Source organism: Benincasa hispida, chromosome 2 (genome assembly GCF_027475165.1).
Source record: "Benincasa hispida cultivar pf3 chromosome 2, pf3_genome.v1.1, whole genome shotgun sequence".
Classification (NCBI taxonomy): domain Eukaryota; kingdom Viridiplantae; phylum Streptophyta; class Magnoliopsida; order Cucurbitales; family Cucurbitaceae; genus Benincasa; species Benincasa hispida.
In genome coordinates, this window is record NC_143479.1 from 34,978,112 (window position 1) to 34,992,658 (window position 14,547).

General features: G+C 36.6%; 1 protein-coding gene across 1 annotated transcript; it reads left to right on the forward strand.

Moving 5' to 3' along the window:
* The first annotated feature begins 12,440 nt into the window (after nt 1-12,440).
* On the forward strand, nt 12,441-12,782 carry LOC150037856 (uncharacterized). The gene has a single exon (XM_090311049.1). The coding sequence runs from the start codon at nt 12,441-12,443 to the stop codon at nt 12,780-12,782; it is 342 nt and encodes a 113-aa protein (XP_090167175.1).
* The last annotated feature ends 1,765 nt before the right edge of the window (nt 12,783-14,547 follow it).

The following is a 14,547-nucleotide window of genomic DNA, read 5'->3' on the forward strand; positions in this document are numbered from 1 at the left end:
TGATTGAAGAAGAAAAGTTTGATGAAGAGTATAAAAAAGAGGATGTTGACGCATCCGTAGCTGCCTGCAATGCGATCATAGCAAAAACAAAAAAAGAAGAAGGATCGATCGCAACGCAAGAAGAAGAGGCAAGAGAAGAAAGAAAAATAACTCAACCTTCTCTCGTGGGGCCACTAACCCTTGAACTAAAAACCCTACCAACACATTTGAAGTATGCATTCCTGGGGCAGAATGAGAAGTTGGCAGTGATAATTTCGTCCACACTTAACACAGATCAAAAGAATGCGTTAATGAGCATTCTCAAAAAGCATGTGCGAGCAATCGGCTAGACGCTCGCTGATATCGGAGGAATTAACCTCGTGTACTGCATGCACCACATTCATCTTGAGGACGACCACAAAGCAACCATTGAAAATCAACGGAGGAATAGTCGATTACCCCTCAGTGAAGGTTATTATAGGGATAAGAGTTATTCTGGTGATAGTATCGAGTCAAGATATTCTTGGTTCAACGAAGGAATAGTCGATCACCGCTCGGTGGAGGTTATTCTAAACCATTGAAATATCATTGCAAAATATAATAATGAAGGGCATATTATTAGTTTTTTTGGCTAAACTTGATTGGATTTTAAAGATTAATGTTTTTACTAAAAAGGATATGTTTTTCTTTTCAGCATGACTAGCTCTTTAGATCAACTCTTAGCTTCCAAGAAACTAAACGGTGATAATTACTCAACATGGAAAAAAAATCTGAATTCAACACTAGTAATAGATAACCTGAGATTTGTCTTAACTGAGGAATGTAGGCCCCTACCTCGAAAGAAGCATAAGGTAAATATGATTTACTAGTTGCTGAAACATGTTTAGTGGAGTATGATAATTCAACCTGGATATTGGATTCAGAAGCCACTAATCATATTTTCTTCTCTTCTCAGGAAACTAGTTCCTGGAAAAAGCTTGAAGAAGGCGAGATCACCCTCAAGGTTGGAACAGGAGAGGGTGTCTTAGCCGAAGCAGTGGGAGACTTGAAGTTGTTTTTCAACGATAGATATATCATACTTAAAGATGTTTTGTATGCTCCTAAAATGAGACAAAATTTAATATCTATCACATGTATATTGGAACAAATGTATAAAATATCTTTTGAAGTTAATGAAGCATTCATTTTCAGAAAAGGTATTCAAATATGTTCTACTATACTTGAAAACAACTTATATAAGTTAAGACCAACTAAAGCAAAATTTGTCTTAAATACTGAGATGTTTAGAACAGTCGAAACTCAGAATAAAAGACAAAAGGTTTCTTCTAATGCCTATCTATGGCACTTAAGACTTGGCCACATAAATCTCAAAAGGATTGAGAGATTGGTTAAGAATGACTCCTAAATCAGTTAGAAGACAATTCTTTACCTCCATGTGAGTCTTGTCTTGAAGAAAAAATGACTAAGAGATCTTTTACTGGAAAAGATCTCAGAGCCACAATACCCTTAGAGCTCGTACATTCGGACCTCTGTGGACCGATGAATGTTAAAGCTCGAGGTGGGTATGAATATTTCATCAGTTTCCTTAATGATTATTCAAGGTATGGTCATATTTACCTAATGCATTACAAGTCTGATTCTTTTGAAAAGTTCAAGAAATATAAGGCTGAGGTTGAGAACCAATTAGGTAAAACAATTAAGACACTACGATTAGATCAAGGTGGGAAGTACATGGACTTAAGATTCCAGGACTATATGATAGAACATAGAATCAAGTCACAAGTCTCTACACCTAATATGCCCCAGCAGAACGGTGTATCTGAAAGAAGAAACAAGAACCTTGTTGGACATGGTTCGCTCAATGATGAGCTTTGTTGAGTTACCTGATTCCTTTTGGGGACATGTATTAGAGACTGCTGTCTATATTTTGAATAACGTTCCCTCTAAAAGTGTTTTAGAAACACCTTATGAGCTATGGAAAGGGCATAAAGGTAGTTTATGCCACTTTATGATTTGGGGAAGCCCAACACACATGTTGGTGCAAAATCCTAAAAAATTGGAATGTCGTTCAAAACTATGCCTATTTGTAGGTTATCCAAAAGAAACAAAAGGTGGTCTATTTTACGATCCTCAAGAGAATAAGGTATTTGTATCGACAAATGCCACATTCTTAGAGGAAGACCACATAAGAAGTCATCAACCTCGCAGTAGACTAGTATTGAATGAAATTTCCAAAGACGCTACAGATAGAACTAGTTTATCTACTAAAGTAGTAGATAAAACTAGTACATCTGGTCGGTCACATCCTTCTCGAGAGTTGAGAATGCCTCGACGTAGTGGGAGGGTTGTTTATCAGCCTGACCGTTACTTGGTTTAACAGAAAAACAAGTCATCGTACCTGATGACGACATTGAGGATCCATCGACCTATAAACAGGCGATAAAAGATGTGAACCGTGATTAGTGGGTCAAAGCCATGGACCTCAAAATGGAGTTTATGTACTTCAATTTTGTCTGGAAACTTGTAGATCAACCAAATGATGTAAAACCAATTGGTTGTAAGTGGATCTACAAGAGAAAATGAGACCAAGCCGGTAAAGTATAGACTTTTAAGGCTCGACTTGTGGCAAAGGGTTATACCCAGAGACAGGGAGTGGATTATGAAGAAACTTTGTCTCCCATTGCCATGCTTAAGTCGATTTGAATACTCTTATCCATTGCCATCTTTTATGACTATAAAATTTGGCAGATGGATGTGAAGACAACCTTTCTAAATGGCGATCTTGAAGAAGTATCTATATGGCTCAACCAGAGGGGTTTATTGCACAGGGTCAAGAACAAAAGTTTTGTAAGCTTCAAAAATCCATTTAGGGGTTGAAACAAGCTTCTAGATCTTGAAATATAAGATTTGATACTGCGATCAAATCTTTTGGCTTTGTATAGAATGTTGACGAGCCTTGTGTTTACAAGAAGATCGTCAATTCTACTATAGCGTTCTTAGTTTTAAATGTTGACGATATTCTACTCATTGGGAATGAAGTAGGTTACCTAACTGACATCAAGAAATGGCTAGCAACACAGTTCCAAATGAAAGATTAGGGAAATGCACAGTATGTTCTCGGGATTCAGATTATTCGAAACTGCAAGAACAGAACACTAGCCATGTCTCAAGCAACTTGTATAGACAAAATGTTGTCTAAGTATAAGATGCAGAATTCCAAAAGAGGTCTGTTACATTACAGATATGGAATTCATTTGTCAAAGGATCAATGTCCTAGGACACCTCAATAGGTTGAGGATATGAGACGCATTCCCTAGGCTTCCGCAGTAGGGAGCCTGATGTATGCCATGTTATGTACTAGACCTGACATATGCTACGCAGTAGGAATAGTCAGTAGGTATCAGTCCAATCCTGGATATGATCATTGGACTGCCGTTAAGAATATTCTCAAGTATCTTAGGAGAACGAGGAACTACATGCTCGTGTATGGTACTAAGGATTTGATCCTTACTGGATACACTGACTTTGATTTTCAAATCGATAAAGATGCAAGAAAATCTACATCGAGATCAGTGTTCATTCTGAATGGAGGAGCAGTAGTGTGGAGAAGTGTGAAGCAAAACTGTATTGCAGACTCCACAATGGAAGCTGAATACGTAGCTGCTTGTGAAGCAGCAAAGGAAGCAGTATGGTTGAAAAAATTCTTGATAGATTTATGAGTCGTTCCAAATATGCATCTACCTATCACACTATATTGTGATAATAGTGGTGCAGTTGCAAATTCAAGAGAACCAAGAAGCCACAAGTACGACAAGCATATTGAGCACAAATACCATCTGATTCGGGAGATTACACATCATGGAGACGTTGTAGTAACCCAGATATCTTCTGAGCAAAACATTGCTGATCCATTTACAAAGGCCCTCACGGCTAAAGTGTTTGAAGGTCACCTACAGAGTCTAGGTCTATGAAGTTTGTAAACTAGGACAAGTGGGAGAACTTTTGGATATATGCCATAGTTTATTGTATTCATATGTTTATTGTACTCATATGTTTCTCACTTAAATTCAACATTTTGATACTTCACTAGGAGTTTTAGTCCAAGTGATAGTTTGTTGGATTTTATGTCCTAAAACTCGTAGTTTGTAAATTAATAAACATATTCTGTTTTGTTTTTCGATAAAGTTGTTACTGAAATTATAATCTTGAATCCAATAAACTAAGGTCCTGAGGCTATTTAATGAAGTTTGAACTCTATGCAGTGATATAAATGTGGATCAAGTTCAAATATAAAGCCAAAATGGTCTATAGTATATGAATAAGGTTGGGCGCCTTATTCTAGGGACACTATGGATGTGGCCCACTTTGTAGCTAGACAAACGTTGTGATCTTGAATCGTTCATATAGAGATATGTGAGTGGAGACATCCTATGCAATGAGTTTTCATATGACTAAACCATGAAATAGTCACTTTTTACGTTCTAAATGTCGTTTTATGTATAAAACTGACTATTTCATTAATTGATGACCTAGGTAACTTAATCTTAATCCTAAGCTAACTATGAACTCCTATTCACTCGGAATTATCCTTAGATTTGCATAGGTGAGGGCAGCTCATCATCGCTGACCCAATAAGCCTCCCATTTCAGAGGTAAGATCGGATGGATATCTGGGAACATAGGGTGCAAGACGGAATTCACTTCTACCCGTTATAGGGATAGTAGATAGGTTATTCCCTTACTGAATCCAGGTCTTGAATAAGGGGCCCCACCCTCTCCTTGGCCCGAGAGGGATTCGGTTTATAGGTTGGACCTTAAACCAATTGTTCATTAGAGGATCAGTAGAACTTAAGGAATAAGATGTAGTCTTGGGGATAAAACGGTTTTTATGACCTAGTCGAGATTACGAAGAACCTGTGAAGAATTAGCTTACTAATCATGGTTATATCAAATGAACACAAATATATCTATAGTGAGGGGAGTGTAACTACGGGACTATAGTGAAATGACCCGTTAGTTAACAAATGTTGATTAAGTAGGTTAAAGAGTTTTACCGGTTAATCTCGATTGTTAAAGCCCATGATCTATAGGTCCATTAGATTCCCCTTCTAGCTCATATGGAATAAACTTAGAACAGTATGATAGAATAATTCAAATTGTTCGAATTAGTTGAAGAGAGAGAAACCGACAAGTATATGTGATATAGTGGTTGGGTTTTTCAGTTTAGAGATATAGCTTTAATATTTAAATCTGATTTAAATATCAAGAATATGAATACGTTCATATTCGGAAGCTCGGAAATAATGGAAATGGTCAAAAATGTAAAAAGTCAAAGAGTTGACTATTGACATTGAAAAGTCAAACTTTGACCGACCTTATATTCAATTGTGATTTGAATTTTGAGAAAATGAATGCAGATTCATGCTTGGGAGGTCAAAATTAGTCAACACGGGAAAAATCATAAAAAGTCAAAATGTTGACTTTTTGGTCAAAGTTTGACTTTGATGAAATGACTATTTTGCCCTTTGACTATAGTTAATGGGAAAATTCAAACTTTTGTTGGATAATTCCACTAACAAAATAGTGGGCTAGATGTTGGCTTATAGTGGAGACATTAAGCCCACTAAGATAGTGGATTATAGGTGTTGGGTTTTTATAGATTTGTTTCATGCAACTGTTGCATGGCTTTTTTCTATAAATTGGGCTTTCAATTTTGGATTAAAAACTTTTGGCCATTTTTTCAAAATTGTTTTCGAAATTTTGGCCAGGAAAATCACTACTTTGTGAAAAGAAAAACCCAAACCTAACCCAAGATTCATTCTTATTTTTCATCTCTTTTCTCTCTCTCGGTTTTCTTCATCCATCGGGTTTCACAACCCGGTTCTGAGTCCAGAGGATAGTAGGTCAACTCTAGTTGTGGTTCAGAAGAGTTTGGGTCGAGATTCAACAAGGAAAAGCAGTTTTCGGGAGCTACAAAGGTTGTATTATATCTTTTTCTTTACTGTTTTTCCATTGATTTGCACGCTAGTTTCCTTTTAATTAAAAGGTATTAGAGTGTATTAGATCCTAATTCTGCTGCGTATGTCTCTTGTTCCATCAGTTAATCCTGAATAATGGAAAGAGAGTGAACAAATGTAGAGATGCAAATTTCATTTTATAAATAGAATCAGAATATAGAATGACAATGGAAAGTAGGGATAGTGAGTCCGATAGCAATGTCTTGCTTCCTAAGGCTTTTACACTATGTTTTTCTCTACTCTGCCCAAAAGAATATTCTTGCTTCTGCAAGAGTCGGCCATCTCTCCGTTTGCAGTGCCTCGCAGCAATCTTCCGAGCTTTACAGGAGTGATTGTCACACCCCACCCCAGACGACCTTCCGAGCTTGAGAAAGGGCATGACTATAGCAGTTATCAACCCTTTGGCTGACACTTACTGCCTTTTAACTCTTGCGAAATAACTCTGATACCAATGAATAAATTCAACAACCAATTGATTAAGTAGGCCCATCTTATATTACAACAATGTAACGTTTATACAACGGAAAGACTTAACAACAAAGTTTACAACAACAACCGTAAAACCCTCCGGAAGTATAACTGTGGCATGTGGTAGACCTTGACCTTAGCAGCACCCTGGAACTCCTCACCTTTCCGCTACCTGGGGGGGCGTAAAACATAAAACATGGAAAACATGAGCTATAAAGCCCAGTGAGTGGTGCCTTTAGATAAACAAATAACTTTGTCAACAGAAATATATTTTTGGGAAAGCAATACATAGTTAACAAGAACATTACCGCAAGTTCATTATCATTTTCTAGCCAAACCGCTGGACAATTCCTAGCTCGACCGCTGGTTAAAACAATCAACCCCAGCTTGACTGCTGGTTATCACATAATCAAAACATCCCCAGTACTTTCACACGTAAACTAAGATAACAACAATTCCTGTGGAAACTTTCCCTATACCCTATTATCCCGTCAATGTACACATCAACTATTTTTCCCGCTAGCTATGCTTAAGTAACTTGACTATATTTCCCTCCGGTCGTCACTGACTATAATTTCCCACCGACCGAAGCCGACTATATTTTCCCGCCAAGTACCTTTTCAAGCATGCTAACTATATATCCTGGGTACAATTCCAGTTTCCAACACAAACATACAAGGAATATCTTAACAAGCATAGTAATTAAGATAAACACATATCCCTGATCATGCCAATTTAACATTATCCCCTATATACATTTACCTATATATAGAATTCATATCAACAATACAACACACAATAACCACTCACCTTGGTTGGTTAGGAACTTTCCTTTCTGAAGTTCCTTAAGTTTCCTTGGTTTCCCTTTTGAATCCTAAATTCTAGATTCAAATATCACTTAGATTACTCATAGTTCCAGATTTATTTTAAGATACTTCCTTCTACAAACATGTTCTAAAATGTCTCAGGAAGCTTACCATAAAATCTTAGCTCATAACTCCTCGTGGTTTGTCCGGAATCAACAAAACATTAAGACTGGCCCAACTTACCTAACAGCTTGACCCTTCTGTCTTTTCCTCATTCTCCAGCCCGATTCCTTGGAGCTTCTTCTTCTCCAACAGCCCCACCATGAAAACTAGACTCTTTTAGCTTTCAGATGGCTTTGGAATCACATCAAACGCACGAGTATTCTAGGAGAACTCCTTGTTCCAAGTTGATGCTACTTTCCATACTTCACTATCCAATGCGTCCTCTTTGAACTTCGATGTCCAACGCATGGATTTTGCTCTAATGCAAGGTTTCCTTAACTTTCCCACTCTTCTCAAATGTACTTTGAGTTGTGATCTGAAGAATGAAGTCTTTGGTCCTATTTATAAGTGTCCAAGATTGCTCTATGGCTGACACCTCCTACTTGGCTGCATGACCAAGTGTCTCTTCCTTACACCATCAATGCAATCTTTGCATCAGCACAACCCAATGTGTCTTCTTCTCCTTTCACCAACGCATGGCCCTTAACTTTGTATGTCTTCTTATGCTACCACCTCTTTTACTTAAGGCTTAAGAATTCTTCCTAACGAGCCACATGTCCAGATGACATCCTCCATGAGTTCATCCTTCATATGCGTCCACAAACTATTGGGTGTTCAACGCATCACTTCCATTTTCCTTCCTTCAGCCGCATGCCATCACCAACAACCCTTCCAATGCAGCAACACAACTTCTTCCAATGCATTGGTCCCTTCCAATGCATCAACACAACTTCTTCCAATGCTTTGGTCCCTTCCAACACATCAACACAACTTTTTCCAATGCATTGGTCCCTTCCAATGCATCAACACAACTTTCTATACTTAGCCAAATTTCCAAACTTTCCCTCCTTCCAACGCATCCCACACAACATTCTATACTTAGCCAAATTTCCAAATTTTCCCTCCTTCCAACACATCCCACACAACATTCTATACTTAGCCAAATTTCCAAATTTTCCCTTTGCCCAAGTACTCTTTCCAAGATCTTGTGGCCAATGCATAGCAATGCCTAGTCCAACACTTAATCAATTTTCAAGGATTTAAGCTTAACTCAAAGCTACTCATATAGCAATGCCTAGTCCAACATTTAGTCCATTTTCAAGAATTTAAGAAGCTACTCAAGGAAAATCTATTCAACACTTAGAAATTTTCTTTTTCTTCAACATAGGATTTAACTTTCTCCTAGTTAATCCCTTAATCACCTGCTTAAGTAGAAAAAATGGAAATTCGGATTTCACAGTGATCTCTCGACGTCCTCAATTCTTCACTCGCCTCCGCCTTCTAAGTGTAAGAAAACTATGAACAACGACTAACTATCTTCTATATGGCGAACTCTCTATATGGCTAAGCTTGTTTATCGATGGTAGCCTTCAGTATTTATAGAGATCAAGGTGAAGAAGCTTTTTTTTTCTCAAATGATTGCAATGATTGGATATCATTAATTCTCTGTCTGATGCACCGATTAATAGTCACTGAAAAGTTGAGTGTACTTGCTACAATGTGTCGTTAACGGCTTGTAAACTAAATTTAGGATTCGACCGTCATTAGCTTTATCTCCCATCATGATTTATTAAGCTTTCACCTTGATGAGCCATCTCTATACGGCCACCTTCTTGAGCAGATCTTCGTGAACGCATACAATCGCATAGCTTTGTGGTTGCAATCTTCTAATGCGCTGGATGCTGAATTCCTTGGACACAATTCTGTCTTGTGTCAATGCGTTTTCCTACACAAAATACGTAAATTAACTGCTTTTATGCGATGGGCACATGTGATCACAATGGTTTCAACTTAATGCTTTTGAACACGATTTTACATATTTTTACCGTCGCAATCGTACATTGTTTTATATCTTTGCATTGTAATAACGTGCATTTCTGCCCGTTATCAACCTACAGATCATTAGCTCCATCTACTTGAGATTAATCGATTAAACTCTTTAATCTGAGTTAATCAATATTCCTTAACCACCGAGACATACCACTATAGCTCGATGGTTGCACTCTTCTCACTGTAGATATATTTCTATCCACTTAATTTAAGCATAATTAGTAAGTCAATCGTTCACAGGTCGTTCGTATTTTCATATGGGTCAAAATTACTATTCTGTAAATACATCTTGCTCCTTAAGCTCCCATTGATCCTCTATTGAACAATTGGTTTATATTCTAACTAATAAACCGTCCCTCTCAGCCATGAGATGGTAGTGCCCCTTTGTTCAAGACTAGTCATCAGTACTTAAGGGAACAACTTATTTGCTAACCCTAAAATGGGTAGAAGTGAATTCCATCTTGCAGGACTATGTGCCCAGATATCTATCTGGTCTTATCCCTGAAATGGGAGGTTAGTTGAGCAGTGCTATTAAACTACTCTCATCTATGCAAATCAAAGGATAATCTCGGATAAACAAGAGTTCATAGTTAGCTCAGGATTAAGATCGAGTTACCCTAGGTCATCAAATTGAAATAGTCATTTTTAACAGTAAACGGACGTTATAAAGAAAAAGTGACTATTTCGTGGTCCGGTCTTATGTAAAACTCTTTTTCATGGGATACCCCTACTAGCATGTCTCCACATGAACGATTTCAGGATCACATCATTTATATCATTATACAAAGTAGGTTGCATCCATAGTGTCCCCAGGACGAGGTACCAAGTCTCATCCATATATTTATAGACCCTTTTAGCTATAAACTATAACTTCATCCTCTTTTATGTCTCTACATAAAGTTATAGTATTCATATTATAGCTATGGATTCATTTATTGTATTTTTATTACATAATGAAATTTCAATAACACATTTTATTGAATAATTGCTTCAATAATACTTTCATTGATAAGTAGAATATGTTTCGATGATTACGAACTATGAGTTTTAGGACATTTCCAACAAACACAGGGATTTTAAGATACTCTAACGCAAACTTTGCATGTATCTCAATTGCAGAGTTCCTAAATTAATGTGAGTGACACTCTTCCTTAATGCACGCATACAAGAAGATATATGAGTTTAGAAGACAAAAAGGGGAAGTCATGGTTGAATGGTGCTAAGTGATGGCGATATGCTTGATTCCAAGTGAGATGAACAAGCTAATGTAAGCGTAATAAAGATGAGATGAAGATGATACAGATGCTTGTTTACAAACTGAATGTATGTCTTATGCGTCAGAGTTTATGTTCCGGATCATATTACTTCAACATTTCTCAATGTGAGTGCAACATGTATTCCTATCTCAAGGGTGCATGCGAACAGACAAAAATGCGAGTAAGTTTATCTCTAGACCTACTATGCGCTCTAACTTGATGCATTCTATAGTTGTTCCTTCAAATGGTTTAACTACTTGATATCTTCAATCAACTGATTAGGATGATTGACATATGGAATTTAAGTTTTCGTTAAGTAAAAAAAATCTACAACCTCATACGAATTCGAATGTAAATAGATGAACAAGTGATGAGTGATTAAAGGTGAAATTAAATTAAAGATAGAAAATGTTTTTACAGCTATCTCAATTTAATTAAATGGAATGATAAATGAACGTAAGACGTAAAAAGAAAGAAGTCAAGCCACAAAGTTCAATCTCTTGTCCTCTTTGGCTCGATTTTATTGCTTGTTTCATCCAACTTTGTGAAGAAGTGATGAAGAAACCTCTCTCAAACTTAATCTCTAACAGTTCCTCTTTTATCAACGATGGCAATGGATTTTTCCGCCTATATCCTTCTTGCAAATGGCAGAGCTCTACTAGCTATTTGATTTCTCTAAGTTATCTAATGTTCTCCATCTTTTACTCAGTAGCAAGCTTCCCTGGGCAGCCTCTTGCCGAGGCTTTCAGATGTCGCGAGTTAGATGCCCATACCTACAAGTGGTGATTTGATAGAAACAGCGCGAAGCAATGTATCTCTTCTACGTCAAACATCTTTGGACGCATGTCCTTGCATTACCCTAGTCTGCAACACTTAGTAAAATTTCTCTAATTCCTACAATAAGATGCGTTAGTGAAGCAAATTTTAACAGAAAGGCTACTTTTGTATGAGTTAACGATATGTGAAGAATTCCATATGTTTTTCCTTAGAATGAATGTGTTTTTATCACTAAAGATCCTAATTATCCTAACTTTTAAGAGACAATAACTTGTATTGCTACAAGTTATCACTTTCTCTGATTGTGTATGTTTTTTTTCTTCTTCTTTTGGAGATACCATTATATAAAGCTGGAAGTGGGACTACTTTTCTCATCAATTATTTGTAAATATTCTAACTTTAAGATACAATAACTTGTAAAAATACAAGTTAGCAAGCGCATTCATACCTAATCTATCAACCGCTTAATTTAATTAAGTTCTTAATTAATGTATCTAGGCACTTATCATGACATTACAGGGCACGTACGATAAGCATATTCATACACAAGAAATTATCTTTGGAAATCCTATGATCAATCAAACAATTGGGTGCATGCTATCTCCCACGCCAAGCTGCTTTTACTTTTCATGCACTTCATTTTCCGGGTTTACATTCTCAATCCACATAACCCCCTGCCACTTAGTAATTTAACTCATTCAAAACTTACCTTAACTTTTCTTGCAAATGGATCCGATCTTATTACTAATACCACTCACTAGTAGTGCTTTAGATCATAATTATCATAATTCATATAATTGATTGAAGGGCTCGACAAGCTTTGATTTATCACTATTATAACCAACTAACTATATTAACAAACTAAATGCCCTAAACTCTTAGTGTCAAGCAAAATTTATAAAATGTTATTGTTGGTTTGCGATCACATCAAATGAAGATTGTTGTAATCCTCTCTCGATCAATCAAATAAATATATTATTATCGGTCAAAACTATCTATGCTAGTGAGTAGTACAAATGGCAAGATTGGGTCAATCCATCAGGAAGCGTGTATATAGTTTTGACCAAGCAGGAAGTGGAAGAAGTGATGGTCGAAGAAGCGAAGAAGGCCATTAGGGATTATTTCCAACCACCATTTCCCATAGCTCAGGCCAGGATCATAAATGCACCTATAAATACAAATAATTTTGAGTTGAAACTGGGATTGATTCAAATGGCGAAGGAAATTGCTTTTAGAAGATGCCCAATTGAAGATCCTCACAAGCATCTAAGATCATTCCTTGAAATTTATGGGATGATAAAAATTAATGGAGTTTCTAATGATGCCATAAGACTGAGATTATTTTCTTTCTCTTTGCAGAATCGAACTAAGGATTGGCTTGAATCAATTCCATCGGAGAGCATTGGAACATGGGATGAACTAGCTTAAGTCTTTTTGAACACGTACTTTCTACCCACCAAATCTTCCAAATTGAGATATGAATTTGTAGCTTTTTCTCAACAGCCCAATGAACAATTCTATGAATGTTGAGAGAGATATAGGGATTTATTGAGGAGATGCTCACAACATGGATATCCCAATTGGTTGCAAATTCAATTCTTCTTCAATGGGGTTGAATGATAACACTAAATCCATTTTAGATGCTACTGTTGGGGGATCGATCTTTGGAAAAGTTGCTAATGAGGCTTATGCTATCTTCGAGGATATGGCCACTATGAGTTATAATTGGCCATGTGATAGAGATTCCACCACTAAAACTATTGGAGTGATGGAATTGATGATGTAAGTGCTATTCAGGCTCAATTGACCACGATTACTAAGACTTTGTGTAATTTGGTTGCAGGAGGACAATCATTAAATTCACCATCAATAGTTTCTCAAGTAGCCATGGCAGTAGAATCTCAACAAGTTTGAGGTTGACAGGAGAGTGAGATGGCCAATTATATTGATAGAGGACATTATAAGGGCCAACAAGAAATTCCTACTTTCTATCATCCTAGTTTAAGAAATCATGAATTTTTTTCCTATGCTAACAATAAGAATGTTTTGCAGGCACCACCTGGATTCTCTGGTACAAGGCTATCAAATATAGAGAGGAAAATCTTCTCTAGAGGAGGCAATGTTGGAATTTGTAAAGGAATCTAGAGAAATAACCACAAATTTAGAGACTACGGTTCAAGCTCATGGGATGAAAATTTAAAACATGGAAGTGCATCTTAGTCAAATTACCACTTCCCTTCAGAAAATGCAAAAAGGTAAATTCCATAGTTTTCCAGAGAAGAATCCAAAGGAGGAATGTAAAGCCTTAACATTGAGGAGTGGGAAAAAGTTGGCCACTCGTTTGATAGATGAAGATAATGATGAACCACTTCAAAAAGAAATGGAAGAGCTTAATGATGAATCTAGTGAAATGCAAGAATCTGAGGAAGTTGCTTAGGAAGAGCAAGCAATGGAAAAGGTAAGTGAACCATAATTCTCTTCAGGTAAGTCTTTTTCACCTATACCTTTTGTACCTAATAATATTCCTTATCCTCAGAGGTTCCAGAAAAAGAAGTTAGATGAGCAATTTTCTAAGTTTCTATAGGTTTTTAAGTAGTTGCATATTAATTCTTCATTCTTATAAGCTTTAGAACAAATGCCTAATTATGTGAAATTCACGGAAGATATTCTATCAAAGAAGAATAAGTTTAAGAAATATGAAATGAATGATCTAACAGAATAGTGCAACGTTGTGCTGCAGAAAAAGTTACCACAAAAGCTCAAGGATCCAGCATACTATCTATTACACTATAGGTTCATTGACTATTGCTAGAACTTTGTGTAATTTAGGTGCTTCCATTAATTTGATGCCTTTATCCATTTTCAGGAAGCTTGGTGTTGGAAAAGTGCAACCCACTATGATTTTTGGGATTGGTGTCCTAAATCTCTTGTAATCTCGTAGTTTGTAAACTTTTCATAAACATAATGTTGTTAATAAAAAAGTGTTATTTTATAAGCATATACTCAATCCACTAAACTAAGATCCGAGGTTATTTCATGTAATTTAAACAATAGATCTTGTTTAAATAATAACCTAAACGATCTATAGTAGATGGATAAGGCTAAGTACTTTATCCTGGTGACACGACGGATACGACCCGCTTTGTAAGTGTTACAAGTGTTGTAAAGTGCTACAAATGTTCTGATCCTGATC

Excerpts from the sequence above, each read along its gene's own strand:
- LOC150037856 (XM_090311049.1), top strand. The coding sequence starts at position 12,441 with ATGGTCGAAGAAGCGAAGAAGGCCATTAGGGATTATTTCCAACCACCA.